Here is an 18580-nt window from a genome sequence, read left to right as displayed (position 1 = left end):
GCTCCAGCCCCTGGTGGTTGCTAGGCAACAGGAACGCGGCCCGACCCGCCCGGCTGTCCGTCAGTACCCGCGCCTCCTTTCCGGGGCAGTGACGCAGCACCTCCATCCGGGGCCGGGCCTGTAGGGGAAGTAGGTCCGGCTCCGCGGGTGCGGCCGGGGCGGGGCCTTCGGTATGTTCCTCCGCCGCGTGTCCCTCCGCGATCGGCGGTCAGGCTGTGGCGGCGACTGAGGGGAGGCGGGAGCTGGAAGTGCCGGGCGGACGTGAGGCGACCAGGTGGGTCCTGGCGGCTGAAATCGGGCGGCGGGAGCCGGATGCTGGGGGGGCAAAGGCGGGCGGCGGGATCCCAGTCCTGGCGGCTGAAATCGGGAGGCGGGAGTCGGGTGCTGGCGGCTGAAATCGGGCGGCGGGAGTCGGGTGCTGGAGGGGCGAAGGCGGGCGGCGGGATCCCGGTCCTGGTGGCTGAAATCGGGCGGCGGGAGCCGGATGCTGGGGGGGGGTGAAGGCGGGCGGCGGGATCCCAGTCCTGGCGGCTGAAATCGGCCGGCGGGAGTCGGGTGCTGGCGGCTGAAATCGGGCGGCGGGAGTTGGGTGCTGGAGGGGCGAAGGCGGGCGGCGGGATCCCGGTCCTGGTGGCTGAAATCGGGCGGCGGGAGTCGGGTGCTGGAGGGGCGAAGGCGGGCGGCGGGATCCCAGTCCTGGCGGCTGAAATCGGGCGGCGGGACCCGGATGCTGGGGGGGCGAAGGCGGGCGGCGGGAGGCAGCGCGGCGGGCGCCGGACCAAGCCGTAGTTGCCAGCCGCTCTCCTCCCGCTGGACTGACTGCCCCAGCGGCTTAGCGGCCGCCCCTGACCTGCGCTCTGGGGCTTGTGTCCACGGTCTTTATAAAAAGGCCTGGAAGCCGGTGCGTGGCCACGCCTGTCATCCCAGCCCCTGGACAGGCTGAAGGCACAGGATCCCAAGTTCGTGTCCAGCCTCGGCAACTCAGTGAGACTGTGTCTCAAAGAGAGAAGCCGGGCGCGGTGGTGCACGCCGGAACCCCAGCGGCTCGGGAGGCTGAGGCCGGAGGTCAAAGCCAGCCTCAGCATCAGCGAGGCGCTGAGCAGCTCAGTGAGACCTGTCTCTACATAAAATACAAAACAGGGCTGGGGTGTGGCTCAGTGGTGGAGTGCCCCTGAGTGCAATCCCCAGGACCAAAAATAAACAAATAATTTAAAAAATAAAAGTAAGAAGGGACACGGTGTCCTGGGGGTGTGGCTCAGTGGTAGAACCTTTGCTCAATCCCAGCCAACACTCAAGGCTCAGTCTTTTTATGCGAGGTGGGGGACAGTGTCCTGGCCAGCTCTCACCTTCCTTCCTGGGGCATTTCTTAGTAGCCTCCTTTTACAGAAGAAACACTGACGAGGCCTCCCTGAAGTCCCGGCTGTCTCTCGGCGACGGCCAAGGACAGTCACTGTGGGCCTGTGAGATGAGAGCCGTCCCCCTCTGCTCCTGGGTCTTGGGGGCTCATTCCCTTCCTTCTCACAGCAGCTTTGCTTGTTTCCTGTCCCGGGAACAGAGCCCAGGGGCACTGTACCACTGAGATCATCCCCAGACCTTTTTTTTTTTTTTTTTTAATGTTACATTGAAATGGTCTCACTGAGTGGCCTGGGCTGGCCTGGACCTCAGGATCCTCCAGCCTCAGCCTCCTGAGGAGCTGGGGCGACAGCCCGGGCCACTTGCCTGTTCACGGCCTTCCCCTTAATGTGGGGGACGCAGAGGCGCCTTTGTGGGTTGTTTGGTGTTGTCCAAGTTCAGGAGGTGGCAGCGGGCAGGAGAGCCCTGGCCTGGGCAGAGGAGCGGCCTCAGAGGCCCAGGGAGAACTCTGGGGACAGGCTGTGACCCCCCGTCTGGACTTTGTTGTTAGAATCCACTCATCACGTTATCTGAGTGGGAACAAAGTAGAAGTCCAGTATTTCCTGTCCCTGTCCCCTACCCTGTGTCCCCTTTTCCCAAGGGCGACATGGAGGGAGTATCCTCCTCAGGTCAGGCCTGTTGCATGGCCTTTTTATTGTATCTTATTTCATCTTTATTTGTTCATTTATTTTTGATGCACTCCACACTGAGCCCCACCCAGTCTTTATATATAGTCTCATTTTGAGTCGGGGCCTCACTAAGTTGCTCAGGGCCTCTCTTGGTTGCTGAGTCTGACTCTGAACTTGTGGTCTTCCTGCCTCAGCCTGTGAGTCACTGGCTTCCAGGCGTGTGCCACCACCCCAGCTAGCTGCCACTTTATTATTTCTCTTTTCTTTCCTATTTTGGAGTGTGTGCGGTGCTGGGGATGGAAGCAGAGACTCGCCCAGGCCAGGGGAGCTTCACTCGTTATCCGTGGTTCATGGTCTTAAGGGGGCCTTTCAGTGCTGCTCAGCTGGCCTCAAGTTCCTGGGCTCCGGGGAGCCCTTCCCTGCGCCCCTGGCGGCTGGGCCCTCAGCACGTGTGCCGCTCCCCTGGGGTCATGGCGTTAAGGGTGGCACAGTTGAACATAAGGCACATAAAGGTCCCACGGACCCCTGTCCCCACAGATGCTCTCCAACATCCCACTCTAGAGCAGTGCATTTGTCACAGCGTGGTCGAGGGACTGCTGGTGTCCCAGTGTCCTCAGGCAGGTCCCCACCCAGCGTCGGGCACACTCCCAAGCGTCCTGAGGGCTACCCTGAGCAGTGCTGCAGCCTCTGCCAAGCGCTGGGCTGCACCCCTGGCCTGGCCCTCCCGGGCTCGGCTCTCCCCTTGGTGGGTGCTGCTCACGGGGCGCATGGGGAGCTCCGGCCCCTGCTTGGCCCCTGCCCTGCTGACAGCAGCCCCAGGGGCAGTGTTACTTTCCTGTCTCAGGAGCAAAAGTGGCCTTGCAGTTCCTGAACGCGTGGACTGCCGTGGGTGCAGGCCTCCAATCCCAGCTACCCCGCGGAGGCCACCCCACGGAGGCTGCGGCAAAGGGATTGTGAGTTCAGAGCAGCCTCAGCAACTTAATGAATCCCTAAGCAATTTAAGGAGAACTGTCCTAGGTGTAAATAGGGCTGGGGATGTGGCTCAGTGCCCCAGAGCCCCTGGAGTGCGGCCTGTCTGTGTGACACCCCCGCCCAGGCCCCACCTTCCCTGGAAAGTCCCCCTGCTCTTCTGTCAGGATAGGCTTGGCCCTCCTTATCAGATGGCCGGGGAGTCCCCTGTGGCCTAGGGCCGGGTTTACCCTGGGAAGTTCTAGGCACCCCCCCACACCCTACACCCCACCCCCACACACACCCCACACCCCACACACACCCCCACACCCCACACCCCCCACACATACCCCACACCCCACACCCCCCACACATACCCCACACACCACACCCCCCACACCCCACACCCCCATACCCCTCACACACACCCACACCCCCCACACATACCCCACACACCCCCACACCCCCCACACCCCCACCCCTGACACACACCCCCATACCCCACACCCCCACACACACCCCACACCCCCATACCCCTCACACACACCCACACCCCCCACACATACCCCACACACCCCCACACCCCCCACACCCCCACCCCCCACACACACCCCCATACCCCACACCCCCACACACACCCCATACCCCCATACCCCTCACACACACCCCACACCCCCACACCCCCATACCCCTCACACACACCCACACCCCCCACACATACCCCACACACCCCCACACCCCACACCCCCCACCCCTGACACACACCCCCACACCCCACACCCCCATACCCCCACACCCCCCACACATACCCCACACACCACACCCCCATACCCCACACCCCCATACCCCTCACACACACCCACACCCCCCACACATACCCCACACACCCCCACACCCCACACCCCTGACACACACCCCCACACCCCACACCCCCACACATACCCCACACACCACACCCCCATACCCCACACCCCCATACCCCTCACACACACCCACACCCCCCACACATACCCCACACACCCCCACACCCCACACCCTCCACACACCCCCACACCCCCTCACACCCCTCACCCCCTACACCCACACCCCACATCCCCGCTTCAGGGGCTCCTTCTCCTGGGGTGTTCCGGAGTCCAGTGCCTTAACCAGAAATGGCCGTGCACCTCGGGAATGGATTCTGGACAGGAGTCCTCCCCCGGTCCAGCTCAGACCCCAGGCCTGTCTCCTGACCACTGCTGCCTCTCCCGGTCCCCTCTCCCTCCCGTGGCGGGGCTGGGCTTGGGGCTGGGCTTGGTGCTGGCCACTGCAGCCTTTTCTTCCTGTTGTCTTGCTGTCTTCCGTGGCTCTGGGGCAGAGCTCGGGCCGGCCCGTGGGGTTTGTGGTTTGGCTTTTGGTGTTCGAGGTGCTGGGGATTGGACCCAGGGCCTTGTGCATGTGAGGCGGGCCCTCTGCCACCTGAGCTGTGCGCCCAGCCGTTGCAGTCTATTGAAGGGCAGGGCAGACGGCACTGTGCTCACACAAGTGTCGGGGGCACAGGTGTTTCTGGCCCTGAGCTCACACCAGGCAGAGCTGGAAGGAAAGGGAGGGACCACTCAGGGATCCTGCCCACTGCGGGTGAAGGCGGGGTGAGCTGGGGTGTCCTGGTGGAAACTGGGCCCCAGGGAAGTGGGCAGGGCAGGGCGGGGCGGGTGGGCCTTGAGGAGCTCTGGGGGTGCCTCCTGCAGCAGAGGGTGGGCTGCTCCCCTCATACAGGGGGTCCCACCCAAGTCGGTGCTGCTGTCGGGGACTCCTGGCCACGTCTGGGACGTGTGGTTGTCAAAACTGGGGCAGCTCCTGGCTGGAATGGGGACCAAGGATATTGTGCAGCACCCTGCAGTGCCCAGGATGCCCACCACAGAATGAGCCCACCCCACGTCCACAGTGCCCAGGGATCTGGCCGGGAAGGAAGTGGGCCAGATTTGGATCTAGGGTCCAGGCTGAGCCCAGACCTCAGACCTTGTCTGCCCTCGAGAGCGGCGCTGCCTGCTCAGGGACCCACCTGTGATGCAGCCGCTTGGGAGGGTGTGCGGAGGTGAGTTGGAGGCAGGAAGACCTCATCTCAGAAAAACACGCCAAGCCTGGATGAGGCTCGGTGGCAGCGCACCATAAAAATAGCACCAAGAAAGAAGGGCACTGCCTCATTCCTGCCCTGCAGGGGACGGCCAGCCTCCTAGGGGTTTCCTCTGGCTCCCGACCTGTGTTAGGTGAGTTCATTAACATAAACGGGCACTTTTAATTAACCACTGTTGTATTCAATAGTGAGTTATTAACAAGTAAAGGCCAAGGCTGGGCAGTGGCTCAGTGGAAGGGCGCTCGCCTGGCACGTGTGAGGCCCTGGGTTCCACCCTCAGCCCCACGTAAAAGTAAATAGCATAAAAGCATGCTGTCCATCGACAAGTATTAAAAACTGAAAAAAAAGTTAAGAGCTAAGCCCAGCAGGTTGGTGCAGGCCTGCCATCCCAGCTACTTGGAGACTGAGGCAGGAGGGTCTCAAGTTCGAGGCCAGTCTGGGCAACTCAGACCTGTCTCAAAATAAAAGGGCTGGGGTGATAGAGCACCCCCAGATTCAATCCCTAAAACTGCAGTTAAGAAAAAGACAGCAAGGGCTGGGAATGTGGCTCCAGCGGTAGTGCGCTCGCCTGGCATGCGTGCGGCCCGGGTTCGATCCTCAGCACCACATACAGACAAAGATGTTGTGTCCACCAAGAACTAAAAAAAAAATAAATATTAAAAATTCTCTCTCTCCTCTCTCACTCTCTCTCTTTTTTTTTTTTACATTTTTTTAAGAGAGAGTGAGAAAGGAGAGAGAGAGAGAGAAGAGAATTTTTAATATTTATTTTTTTTTTTTAGTTCTCGGCGGACACAACATCTTTGTTGGTATGTGGTGCTGAGGATCGAACCCGGGCCGCACGCATGCCAGGCGAGCGCGCTACCGCTTGAGCCACATCCCCAGCCCCTCACTCTCTCTTTAAAAAAAAAAAAATTTGGGCTGGGGATGTGGCTCAAGCGGTAGCGCGCTCGCCCGGCATGCGTGCGGCCCAGGTTCGATCCTCAGCACCACATACCAACAAAGATGTTGTGTCCGCCGAGAACTAAAAAATAAATATAAAAAAATAAATAAATAAAAATTTAAAAAAAAACTGTTTAAAGAAAAAGACAGCAAAAGGTCTCGGGTGCAGGCAAAAGTAAGAATTAAGACCCTCCCACGGGCACCTCCTGTTGCACCAGAGCTTGGGTTCAGGTCCCTGAAGCCAAAGAGAAGTAAAACTGGAGTCCCCAGAGGTCCCCGAGCAGCAGTAAGAGTGTCCCTGCTGCGCTTGCCCCTGGACTCCCTGGTGCGGGAGGCTCCTCCCTGCCCAGCCCTGGATCACGGGGAGCAGATGGGAGGCACTGTCCTGGGCCGAAGCCACAGGGATCCTGCTGCCCCTCAGGCCAGACCAGCAGCGCTGGTGGGCCCGGGAGCTGCCTGCTGGGAAGGGAGACGCGAAGCCCTGTGTCCGGGCCTGGCCTCGGTGCTTGCAGGAGGGGCTCCCTGGGCGTCAGGGTGGCATGCTGGGGCTGCAGGGTCCAGCAGTGCCCTGGCCTGCCCCCGCTCCACACCGGGGCCCTCCATTGTGGCAGCACAGACGTCCCAACATGGCGGAGCTGCCCGAGGAGGCCTGTGGTTGTGGGGAACAAGTGAGAGCTGTGGCCTCCGAGCACCAGCCCTCAGGCTGAGTCGAGGCCGGCCCTGGCCCTCCCACGAGCCCGGGCACCGAGGGCATTGGCAACTCCCTGGACAGATGGTCTTATGGAGCACGCACCCTCCTTGGCCCCTGAGGTGCATCAAGGTGGGACTCGGCTCCATGGGGTGTGGGATGACCAAGCAGGTCCCCAGCTCGCTTCCTGTGCTGGCTGGAGGACTGAGGCCAGTCCACGCCACACACAGCCACAGGCCCTTCTTGCTCTCCAGAGCCCGGGGCTCTAGCCATCCCTGGCTGTGCTACTTCCTGAGTCCCTCCTCCCTGTGGGGACACCAGCCACCTCCTCCAGTAGGACGTCATCTTAACTTGTCTTGGCCTGTGACGTCTGCAGAGGCCTGCTGGGGAGTTGGGCCCGACCATAGCTCCTGGTTTAGGGCTGAACAAGCCTTTCACAGACCTGGATGCGGCCCGCAGTGGGGGCTGGGATGGCTGCTGTGGGACAGTCCCTCCGGGGACACGGGTGCTCTGCAATGGGCTGGTGGCCGTCACTACACTACTTGGTGATTGGGTAGAAGGGTTGGATTTTCCACACAGGGTGTGCGGCTGGGGTGGAGCTCCCTGGCAAAGCGTCTGCCTTGCATAGCAAGGTTCCAAAAAAAGACCCCAAAAAAGAAAATCAGCAAAAAAAATCCATTTATTTATTCTAATTTGTCAATTCTATCTATTTTAAGCCAAAAGAAAAGATTGTCCAGAGGGTTGAGTGTGCCCCCAGGACGCACCCCGATGGGAGCTGGCACGGGAGCTGCTTCATTTATTTTCTCTTTTTCCTGGTTTGCAGTGCTGGGGAAGAACCCAGGCCTGGGGCGTGCCAGCCAAGGGCCCCACTGAGCCCAGACCCAGGACCAAGGTAGACTGGAAGGCAGTACTGGGGGCTCCCTTTGTTCACAGGGCAGAGTCGAGGCTTCAAACATCATCTGCCAGACAGTAGGGTTGCCAGGCCAGAGGCCAGTGTTGCACACTGATCAAGAAAATACAGAACAAACCTCTGAACTTGGGCCTCACCCCCCACAGTGGTGGCAGGATGTGGAAACCGCCGGAAGGAAATGGGCAACTGTGGGCCGCACCTCAGCCGGGGAGGGGTCACAGCAGTTAGTTGGCTTAGAGGAACTATGTTATATTTTGTTTTTATTAAGAAAGGAAAAAGGTTGTGTGTTTGAGGCAGAGGAATTTGTCATCTTACCTTTCATTCTTCTAGAAACTTCCAAAGGTCATTGCTGTCTCATCCGTTTGTGGGAAAACGAGGAAAATCCAGAGACATCGCCACCCAATTCAGAAGTGTTGGGAGTACACTGAAGGTCAGAGAAAAGGACCCCGGAAGCAGGGACCGGCCCTGGGGAGCGGGAGGAGCCCTGCACACCCAGCCTGGCCTCCCGCAGCCGGCCTGCGGCCTTCCTAGAGCGGCACCCCGGGTCGTGGGATGGGTGTCCCTGATAGGGCGCGGTGGCCTTGACGGGCGTCTGCCCCGGGGTTTGCAGGACGACATTTCACCCCCAAAGATGCTGTGTCCCAGGCTCTGAGGAGGCGGAAGCCAGCCTTCCACCCCCCAGCTTCTAGAACAGTCCTTGCGGGCTCGGGTGGACGGATGTGAGGGCTGGAGAGGGGGGCAGGCCTCTGGAGGGAGTGCCCCTGAGCAGAGACGCAGGGTTGCTAGCCTTCCCTGACCCCAGCCCCAGTCCAGGGACGTCTTCTCCGAAGCTGCCGGTCAGCCCAGAGCCTGGTCAGTATGCGGTCACATCATGGCTATGAAGGCCCTGGAAGGCCATCCGGGCCTCCGTGGTGGGCCCTGCTCCTGCACTGCTCTGGGCCCCTCCCGCCCTGTCCAGGTGACAGTGTTGGAAGGAACCCCAGCACTGTTCTGGACGCGCCCTGAACGGGCGCCGGCAGCGCAGCCGAAGTGTCTTTGTGCTGTGGCTTCTGTCAGCCTTGGGGACTGTGTGCCTGGTGAATGAGGAACTTAGGGGTGAGCAGGGCCCAGGGGGCGCAGTGAGGCCGGCGCTCTTCTTGGGCAGGCGTCTGGAGGTCGGGGTGAGACCTGTGAGCAAGCCTGTGCTGGAGCCCTGGTGGCCACGGGCACTGGGATGACGGGGGCCCAGGAGCTTCCTTGCCCTGCCGCCCTGGCGGGGTTTCCTCCTTGGGTGGCAGGGAGCAGCGGGGACAGTGGTGGTGGAGGTGAGGGCCTGCAGGGCCCTGCCCCTCACCCCGCCTGAGTGCGTCCTGGGTGGCCGCGCCACCAGGAGAGACACCAGACACCAAGGCCCAGGTGGCCTTGGGGGTCAGAGCTTCACAGGGACCGTGTAAGGTGGCCTGCCAGGTCAGTCCTCCTAGGCAGAAGAGCAGGCAGGGGGCCTGTTCCCACCCGGCAGATCCGTGCTTGCTGCTGGCTGGTGGGGAGCCGCAGCGGGGCCCAGGGACCCGGCGAGGAGCCCAGGCCTGGAGGAGGCTGCTGGGCTGGTGCAGCATCTTTGCCTGCTCGGCCGCATCCTGCTCTAGGCTGTCCACTGGCGTGTGCGCAGGGTGCTGGTGGGTCCGCCTCCTTCTGACCTGGGCTCACTCAGGTGACTCTGGGTCACGTCTGGGGACACTGGTGGTCTTCATGACTGGTGGAGGCCAGGGATGCTGCTCAACACCTGACAGAGCACAGGATGCCCAGCCCAGGGCACACAGTGCTGAGGGGAGGCCAGTTTACCTGTGTGTCAGCAGACGTGCATGTCTCCCAGGAAGACGCCAAGTGAGGCTGGGGATAGAGGGCTGGGGATAGAGAGGGCTGGGGATAGAGAGGGCTGGGGATAGCGCGGGGCTGGTCGAGGCCGGCCTGGTATGCACAAGGCCCTGGGCTCAACCCCCAGCACCACAAAAAGCAATGTGAGGTGTGACGCCCTGGTCAGGTCAGTCCAGGTGGCAGGGAGCCTGAGGCGAGGCCCAGGCACTGCCGGCAGGGCGACAAGGCGGGGTCCTCCCTGCCCTGGTACAACCGGGGAGCCACGTCCCCATGCGTGTCCCCCGTGTCGGGGGTCAGCCTGCACCTCATCCGGTGCACTTGTCGTGGCTGTGCGGCCGGAGCCTGGCCAGTGCTGAGGCCAGGAGGCTGGCGCCCGGTGACGGCCTTGCTGAGGCTGTGGCTGAGTGCGTGCACCTCGCTGTGTCAAGTGTGCAAGTCAGCGATTTCATGCATCCTCAGGGTTGGGTCCAGAACATTCCATCCCACCAGAAGCAAGCCCCGCCCCTCCCACCCCTGCACCTGTGGTCCCTGTCCCGTCTCTGGGACTCCTGTCCTGGAGTCTCCTGTCACGGGACCCACGCTGTGACCTTGCGTGTCTGGCTCTCACTCAGAACCAGGACCTCAGGTTCATCCACGCTGCCGCTGAGCCACCGCGTTCCTGCCCTGGCCGAGGACGCTCTGGGTAGATGACACGTCACGTCTGTCCTCGGTCTCTTGGTGGATGCCTGGCTCCTCCCGGCTGTGTGGCCTGGGCACGTGAGCAGGATGTGCACGGCTTTGTGTAGCAGGACCTTCGGCCTCTGTCCCCAGCACTGCACCAGGTCCCAGTGCGGCTGGCTGGGGGCCTATTTCCCCACGCCCTGCCACACTTGTGCACCCTGGTTACACTCACCCTGACACCCGCCGTCCTACCAAGAGTGCAGCTGGGCCTGAGGCTGCAGCCAGCCCTCCCTCCTGGGGTTGCTCAGCCCCTGCTGTCCCACGTCCACCTCCCTGTACCCACAGCCCCAAAGGGGACCAGAGGGCCAGCGCCTGGGCTGTGTTGGCCCGGGACCTGGGTGATGCAGCCGTGGCCACGTGGTGACTCTGCCCTCCGTTAAGTGGTGGCCGCGTGTCTCTGGGTCTCCTGTTGACACCAGAAGTCACCGTGCTCTGGCTGAAAACGCAGGCTCTCCCCCGCAGCTGTGGTCGGGGGCTGACGGGGCCCTGCTGGGCCAGACCAGGGCCACCTCCAGCTCTCTGACCCGGGCCCTCCTGAGTCCTCTCATGAGGACCCTGTGGTGATGCTGGGCCTGGACAGTCCTAAACCATGCCCCGACTCACAGTTCTGACCTCTGTGTCTTCCCCCGACTGTTGGGTGAGGGTCCTCGCTCCGCGCTGTCGGCAGGGCCGCTGGCTCTCTGTGTGCGGCGGGTATGGAGCAGCCTCCCAGCAGATGTGACGAGGACACCCACTGAGCCATGCCCCAGCCCTTTTCATGTTTTATTTTGGGACCGGGTCTCAGTTGCTGAGGCTGGCCTCAGCAATGCCATTGTCCGGCCTTGGCCTCCCCGGAGCTGGGATGAGGTGGCAGCGGTGCCCGGCTCCTTGAGTTTTCTGTATTTAGGTGTGTAAGGTTCATGTCCGCCTGGAGCCTCGCAGTGGAGCACTATTTGGAAGTGCCATCTTTGAAGATGTGGCTTAGTTGGGTTGAGGTCACCCTGGAGTAGCGTGACTCCCGTCCAGTGATGCAGCAGGAGCCTACTGATGACGTCCAGGGGTCCAGGTCGGGGTGGGCGGGGCCGGCTCCCTCCGAGGCCCAGGCAGGGTCGTCCAGGCCCCTCCACAGCACACGGTCCTCGGTGTCCTGGGCTGTGGCCTTCTTCACATGGCGTCCCCACTGTGTCGTCTTACAAGGACACTGACTGTCACATCCCACTACTGTACACTCAGGGTCACCCAGGAGAACTGGGCTCCACGAGATAACACACAGAGACAGAGATACTTTTTTCTTTGGGTCCTGTGACGGTTCCTCTGACCTTAGGGGTCTGTGGAGAGAGAGAGAGGGAGAGCGAGAGCACGTGCTGAACCCTTTTATTGAGGACAAGCCATTCAGACGAGGCCAGGGGCAGGTTACAGAGGAGCAGGTGAGTGCAGCTCAGTCCCCGGGGGTGACACCTACACCCGGAGACCCTCCCAAGTCACCACGAAATGTAGGGATTGGTCAGAGCCTCGTGCTTCAGGACTGGAAGGCGTGGTCATTCAGAGCTGTTCCCACAACTGACCACTGGATTCAGGACCACCCAGTTGGCCCAGGGTCACCTCCTCCCAGGATTCAGCTTTCTCCCATCCTCAGTGACCCTTTGTCAGAACCTGTGCACACCTGTGACCTCAGCAGCTTAGCAAGACCCCGTCTCCCAAGAAAATAGAACGGGGGCTGGGTCGCAGCTCTGTGGGAGAGACTGGCCACACGACAGACTGAACTGATGGAGGATTTTGTCATCTACAGCTAACACTGTTTTTATTTATTTATTTTTAAATATATATTTATTTTTTAGTTTTCAGTGGACACAACATCTTTGTTGGTATGTGGTGCTGAGGATCGAACCCGGGCCACACGCATGCCAGGCGAGCGCGCTACCACTTGAGCCACATCCCAGCCCACTAACACTGTTTTTAAAACAGAAAAATAAGAAAAATAAAAAGGGCTGGGGTGTGGCTCAGAGATGAAGCACCTCTGGATTTAGTGCCTTGTACCAAAAATAAAAGATCACCGGTGAAGGCTGGAGGTCCCATGTGGCAGCTCCTATGATAGCCACCACCGGAGACCTCAGCTTGTCCTCACAGGCAGCCTCTGGGCACGGTGGGTCTAGCCCACCGGACCCAGCGAAGGATCCAGCTGCCCCGGGCACCACAGGCCCTGCCTCTCAGTGTCCCCTCCTCTGGGGTGGCCCTGCTGTGCCACGTAGCCATGGGGCCACCTGTCCCTGAGTAGCAGGCCCCGGTTGGTGCAGCTGCGTCACACTCCGGGCCACCGTGCAGACGGCAGGAGTAGCCGTGGCCCCACCATCCTGAGCCCTCCGCCCACTGTGTTTCAGGTCCAGAGGAGGAGTCGTGGGCTTGGTGGCCTCCCTGGGCCTCTGTCGGCCTGCCTCGTGGACTGTCCGCCTGTCCTTGGCAGCGTCCCAAGACGGTGGTTCTGCCACCATGTCCAGCCCCTTCCTGAAGCAAGTCTTCAACAAGGACAAGACCTTCCGGCCCAAGCGCAAGTTCGAGCCAGGCACCCAGCGCTTCGAGCTGCACAAGAGGGCCCAGGCGTCGCTGAACGCGGGGCTGGACCTGCGGCTGGCCGTGCAGCTGCCCCCAGGCGAGGAGCTCAACGACTGGGTGGCCGTGCACGTGGTGGACTTCTTCAACCGCATCAACCTCATCTATGGCACCATCAGCGACGGCTGCACGGAGCAATCCTGCCCCGTCATGTCCGGGGGGCCCAAGTACGAGTACCGCTGGCAGGATGAGCACCGGTTCCGCAAGCCCACGGCGCTGTCTGCCCCCAGGTACATGGACCTGCTGATGGACTGGGTGGAGGTGCAGATCAACAACGAGGACGTTTTCCCCACCAACGTCGGTGAGTTCCTGGCCGCCAGGGCCCAGCACGGGACCAGGCAGGCAGGGGGCCGGGGCCCGCTCAGCCCTGGGCTGACCAGGCCGAGCTCCGCATCCTGCCCCCCGCCTGGAAGTGTGCAGATCGGGGTTTGTAGAGGTCACAGAGCTGCACAGCTTCACCTCTCTGGTCTGATTTCAGAAAGTTCCTGCCTGGGCACAGCGTGGCCAGGCAGAGCCCTCGAGTTCACACAGCACTGGGCTGGCCCCTGGGGACACGTGGGCCACGTGTCCCATAAGAGCAGGGAGAGGGGCGTGCCCCTGGTGGCGGGGCTCTGCTGGCCTGCGTGAGGCCCTGGTTCATCCAGCACCCAAAAGAGCCCTGGAGAGAGCGGCCCTGGGGGCCGGTGACAGTTGGGGCACCTGAGAGAGACCCTGCAGGGACCAGCAAGGACAGGGTCGGCTGCTGCAGGAGAGGCGCTATGGCCTCAGCCTCCCGGGGTGACCCAGCAGGTGGGATTGTGCAATGGAAGGGGACAGGGGTCCACAGTCCCTCCTGCCTGCCTGGGCTGGCCACTGCTTGGTCCCCGCTTCTCTCTGCCTCTGCGTCCCACCAGGTGAGGGACGGTCTCCTCCCTCCTGTCGGAACCTCTGCAGCCAGTGTGCACTGGAAAGGAGCCGGCACGGCCTCCCGAGCCCCAGCCCAGCCTCCTCCTGGCCCTTCTGTGCCTGCCATCCCGCTCCCCAGCGGGCCCTCTGAGTGAGCCCCCAAGCCTGCCAGAGGCCACCGCCCACCACCAAGCTCCTCGCTGCTCCCAAAGGGGAAGACCTGCCCTCGTGGCCTCCGCCCCAGGGCTTCTCACCAGAAACGAGGCTCGACAGCCGGTTCAGAAGTGGCTGCAGAGGCGCCCGGGGGTCCAGGGGCCACGGCAACTCGCACCACGCAGGTGCCTCGCCACACACTTGTGCGCCCTCTCGCCGCTCTGGGTGCAGAGGTTGGGCCTGCCGGGGTAGACCCAGGGGCTGTGGCGGCCTTCCAAGGCCCAGGGAGCATCCTCGTCCCCTCCTCCAGTTCTAGAGCCAGCAGCACAGTGTCTTCCAGGCCCTCTGACCCCAACTCCCTGCCTCCTCTCCAGAGGACCCTGTGGTCACCCTCAGTGACTCTAGTCCCACCTCAGAGCCCCTTTTCCCACAGAGGCCAGGTACACAAACTGAGAATTCTGACATGGGACATCTGTGTGCTTTATTCAGTGACCCCAGGCCCCAGAAAGCACAGTGCTGTCCACCTGCCCAAGCTCTTCAGCTTGTGGGTGTGTGTTTTGCAGGTGTGAAGGCCACACCCATGACCCTCGTGGCTGGGGAGGCTGAAGCAGGAGGCCAAGGCAGGAGGTTGGCAGTGCAAAGCCAGCCTGGGCTGCTTAGTGAGCCCTGAGTAATGCGGGAGACCCTGACTCCCAATCAAGTAAACAGCACTCGGGGTGCGGCCAGTGGGCGCCCCCATCAGCTTCCAGCACGGCCGTGGACGTGCCGGCTGGACGCTGTGGCGCTCCGCAGCTGGCCGTGTTGTCTGTCTCTCCCTGGCCACGGCGATGCTCAGTGGTCCTGCTGGGATGCCCTGTGTCCAGCCCAGGGCGCCCGTCTCCCCTCTGCGTCCTGTGGTCTGGTTCGGGCGGTTCATGGACAGAGCCCTCTGGGACGAGGGGAAGGAGCCGTGGTGGGCGTTGCAGGGGGCTTCCGAGGGAGCTTCCCGGGGTCAGAGGCAGCCTCAGTGAGATCACCAGGTGGGGCCAGCCAGGCTCAGGCCGCTGCCCTCATTCTGGGGAAAGGGGCTCCTTCCTGGGCACAGCCCAGCTGCCTCCCCAGCGGCCTCCACTCTTAGCTGCGGGCAACAACGTCCTGGTGCCCAGGAGGCAGGCTGTGGGGCCCGGGGCCGGTCTCGGCTGCCCTGCGCCTCGAGAGTCCAGGCCGGGTGGCTCCAGTGGAGGGCACCCTCGGCCTGCAGCGTCCTCGCCCTGTCCCCCACCTGCCAGGCACGCCGTTCCCCAAGAGCTTCCTGCAGGCGGCACGGAAGATCCTGTCTCGCCTGTTCCGTGTCTTCGTGCACGTGTACATCCACCACTTCGACCGCATCGCGCAGATGGGCTCCGAGGCCCACGTCAACACCTGCTACAAGCACTTCTACTACTTCGTCACCGAGTTCGGCCTCATCGACACCAAGGAGCTGGAGCCGCTGGTGAGAGGCCGCGGTCTGCGGGGGCCGTGCAGAGGGGCCTGGGCTCAGCCTCGGAAGGCTCTGGGCAGCCTGTGCCCACAGCCCTGGCCAAGAGGCTCAGAAGCCACCAGCCAATGCCACCACCACAGGCCAGAGGGAGGCGTGAGGGTCCAGCCCCGTGCCGGCCCGGCCCTGCCCTGCTCTCCGGCTTGTGGAGGCTGAGGAGGGCTGCGCGCTGCCCAGGCTGGACCAACCTGGGTAAGGAGAGTGATGTCCCTTCTTTAGTTTTGAGCCCAAACCCATGATGTGGTGACAGGGACCAGCTCCAGCAAGAAGGCCTTGAAGGGGGTCACAAGGCTGTGGTGCTGCTGGGCTTCTGGGGACGTGGGCACCGTCCCCTGCCAGACAGCCCACCAAACAGCAGAGGGCCCACACTTGGGGCCGCCGCACCGTCCCTGCTCTGGGTTCATTCTGCCACAGAGCGCCTTCTGACGGGCACCCCAGGGTGGGGCGCCCAGCAGGCCCAGGTCAGGCCCAGAGCTGGACCCTGCAGCTCCTGTCAGCGTTTGTCCCACAGCCCCGCGCCCGCCCGGTGCCAGCCCCGCCCTCCTGCTGCCTGGCTGGGGGGCAGCGGGGCGCGGGCTTTGCCTGGGCGCACTCTGGGACTCCTGTGCCCGCCGTCCAGGGTGCCGGGGTCCTCCTGTGCCGCCGATCTCATCCTCGCCAGCTGGCTCCCTGCTCTGCCCTGCCTCTTGGCCTGTCCTCGTGGGTGTCGGTGGGTCTGACGTCCCGTCTCTCTCCACAGAAAGACATGACCGCACGGATGTGCCGCTAAGATCCCGGGCCACCACCAGCCTCCGGGGCCTGCAGGAGGGCATCTTTGAGTCCATGGCGTCTGTCCCCGCAGCTGAGCATCCTGAGGGCTTCGCACCTCATGGGGGCTGGCCGGGACAGCCTGGACACGTCCTCTCCCTGGCCTCAGTCTCCTCTGTCAAGAGGAGGCTGAACCTGGACTCCGGGATTTTGTTTCTTAGCAACCGGGAAAACCCACTGTGTTTGTGGACCTTGTCCTCCTGCCAGGTGGCGGGGCCACCACTGCCGCCCCCTCCTGGCCCTTCTCAGAACTGCCCCCAGGCCCGCCCTGCCCCACCGGGGCCTTCAGGCTAGTCCCTGCCAGGAGGGAGGCCCGCTCCGTCTCGGCCTCTCCCGGCCTCAGAGCCAGGGCTCTGCACTATGCCCTCGGAGCCCCCAGCCTTTCCCAGAGGGGACGACCGGGCCAGGCCAGCCCTGTGTGGACCTTCCTGTGCCCAGGCACCTGCCCGCGCCCAGCCGAGTGTCCTGGTGCTGCGGGGCCCAGGCCTGAGTGCTACAGGTCTCGGGGTCCTGCCCCTCAAGGTCTTTTGGGAGGGACACCAGGGGTTGAACCTAGCGGGCGTCACCTGAGCCGTCACCCTGAGCCGCCCCCCGGCCCGCTTTGTGTTGAGACGGAGTCTTCGGAGTCTCCCAGGCTGGCCTTCGCCATCTCCTGCCTCAGCCTCTTGAGTCACCAAGGTGACGGGCATGGCCACTCCCTGGCTTAAGATGTTCTTAAAGGTGTTTTTCCAACTAGTGACTAGTGAACCCAGGATGCCCCTCCACTGCCACCAGCCCAGGAGTAGCCCCTCCTGGATGTCTCCACTGACTGCCCAGGGGCAGGAAGTGGCCTTTTTTCAGGTGCCTGAGAACTTTCTAGAGAAACCCTTTGTGCCGCCCCCACAGGGCCACAGGACCAAACCCAGGGACACCCCGATTCCCTTGGAGGCTGTGCTGGGGCATGACCAAAGGACTCCTCACCTGGCCCAGCTCCGCCCCCAGCCACACCCCCTGGCCTTGGCCTCCGTGGCCCTTCCCTGCTGACCCAGCGCGGCCCCAGCCACAGGGGCTCTGTCCTCCCGCGTCTGGGAGGCGCTCAGCTGAGCAGTGCTGCGGACGCTGTCCTGCCTGACCCCGGAGCTCAGGGAGCCACAGGACGTGTCCCCAAGCCCTGGGAGGCCACTGTGCCAGCAGCCCACGCACCAGGAGGTCCCTGAACCCCCTGGCACTGCCCTCGCCCACCCTGCTCTGAGACCACCCTCCCACCTGGGCGCGCAGGACACGGGCACCCTGGCTGCTGGGTGTGCTGCCGTTTCCCAGTAGAGGAGGGTCTGGGTTGGGACAGCAGCCGTGGGCATCCTGTCCCCAAGGGGTTTCTCAAATAAACAGATGCATCAGGGGCACTCGAGTCTCATGGGACCATCTGGGCAGCGGAGGAGGGGCACTGGGCTGTCCCCCACTCACCTGCCGACTGGGTGAGGCAGAAGCTCAGCCAGGTCCCACAGGGCGGACGGCTGGGCTGGCGTTGTGGTCTGCACCGACCAGCCCTGTGGCCTTAGAACCGGGGCCTGTGCATGCAAGGCAAGCCCTCTACCGTACCCCAGCCCGCGGGCCCTTTCCCTTCTTTCTGGGGGGCTGGGACTGGAACCAGGGCTTTGCACATGCTAGGCAGGCATCCTACCACGGAGCCCACCCCAGCCTCTTTATTTTATTTAGAGACAGGGTCTCATTGAGTTGCCCAGGCTGCCCTGGCTCATGTAGCTCTCCTGCCTCGGCCTCCTAAGGTGCCCTGAAACTGTCACATGTAAAAAAATGTGAGGCTGGGTGCTGTGGGCCACACCTGTCATCCCAGCAGCTCGGGAGGCTGAGGCAGGAGGATCATGAGTTCAAAACCAGCCTCAGTAAAGCGAGGCACTAAGCACCCCAGTGAGACCCTGTCTCTAAATAAAATACAAAATAGGGCTGGGGATGGGGCTCAGTGGGCAAGGGCCCCTAAGTTCAATCCCTGGTGCCAAAAAAAAAAAGGTGCGGAGGGGGTGACGGTCTTGGAGCCCCTGTCAGTGTGCAATGTCTGCAGTGGCCTGTGCTGCTGGCCTGGTGGACAGGAAGAGGCCACAGTGAGGCCCTGGGGGTTGGGCTGCCGCTTCCTGGATACCTGGTCCTCAGCACCGCCCGGTGAGAGGGGACTGTCACTGGGAGGGGCTCCTGCTCTGAAGGCCACACCTCTGTGCCGCTCCAATGCCTCCTCAGGCAGCAGGGGCTGGGAGCAGGGGGCAGCCCACGTGGGCAGAGGACCAGGGCCTCTTCCTTCCTGGCTCCACCACACCTGGGCCTCCGCTTGGTCAAATCCGGAGAGAGGGCACAGGACCAGATGGGTCTCCCATGTGACCTAGTGATGCCACATGCTTAGCCACAGCCACCCCATCCCTGCATGGGACCAGGCAGGCCCCACCCACGTGGCTGG

At 62.7% G+C, this 18580-nt stretch overlaps 1 protein-coding gene across 4 annotated transcripts; it reads left to right on the top strand.

The window, feature by feature from the left end:
- The first annotated feature begins 118 nt into the window (after nucleotides 1–118).
- Nucleotides 119–17516, top strand: MOB3A (MOB kinase activator 3A). 4 transcript variants are annotated; one of them, XM_081287017.1, is made up of 6 exons: nucleotides 119–274; nucleotides 7530–7598; nucleotides 7947–8046; nucleotides 12548–13114; nucleotides 15083–15285; nucleotides 16070–17516. In XM_081287017.1, the coding sequence occupies exons 4-6, from the start codon at nucleotides 12657–12659 to the stop codon at nucleotides 16429–16431; spliced, it is 1023 nt and encodes a 340-aa protein (XP_081143143.1). In that variant the 5' UTR covers nucleotides 119–274; nucleotides 7530–7598; nucleotides 7947–8046; nucleotides 12548–12656; the 3' UTR covers nucleotides 16432–17516. The 4 variants fall into 4 exon arrangements, with proteins under 4 accessions (XP_081143143.1, XP_081143146.1, XP_081143145.1 ...); XM_081287020.1 differs by having other exon boundaries at nucleotides 12548–13077; nucleotides 16070–16247; XM_081287018.1 differs by lacking the exon at nucleotides 7530–7598 and having other exon boundaries at nucleotides 128–274.
- The last annotated feature ends 1064 nt before the right edge of the window (nucleotides 17517–18580 follow it).

The sequence above is a fragment of the Spermophilus citellus genome (assembly GCF_964194105.1).
Source record: "Spermophilus citellus genome assembly, chromosome: 3".
In the NCBI taxonomy this organism is placed as follows: domain Eukaryota; kingdom Metazoa; phylum Chordata; class Mammalia; order Rodentia; family Sciuridae; genus Spermophilus; species Spermophilus citellus.
Note: the sequence above shows the minus strand (reverse complement) of the source record. Positions and strands in the feature narration are given on the sequence as shown.

Coding starts and splice junctions, on each gene's coding strand:
- MOB3A (XM_081287017.1), top strand. CDS start 12,657: ATGTCCAGCCCCTTCCTGAAGCAAGTCTTCAACAAGGACAAGACCTTC. Junction 13,115..15,082: donor AGGGCCCAGCACGGGACCAG/GCAGGCAGGGGG, acceptor CCCACCTGCCAG/GCACGCCGTTCCCCAAGAGC. Junction 15,286..16,069: donor CCAAGGAGCTGGAGCCGCTG/GTGAGAGGCCGC, acceptor CTCTCTCCACAG/AAAGACATGACCGCACGGAT.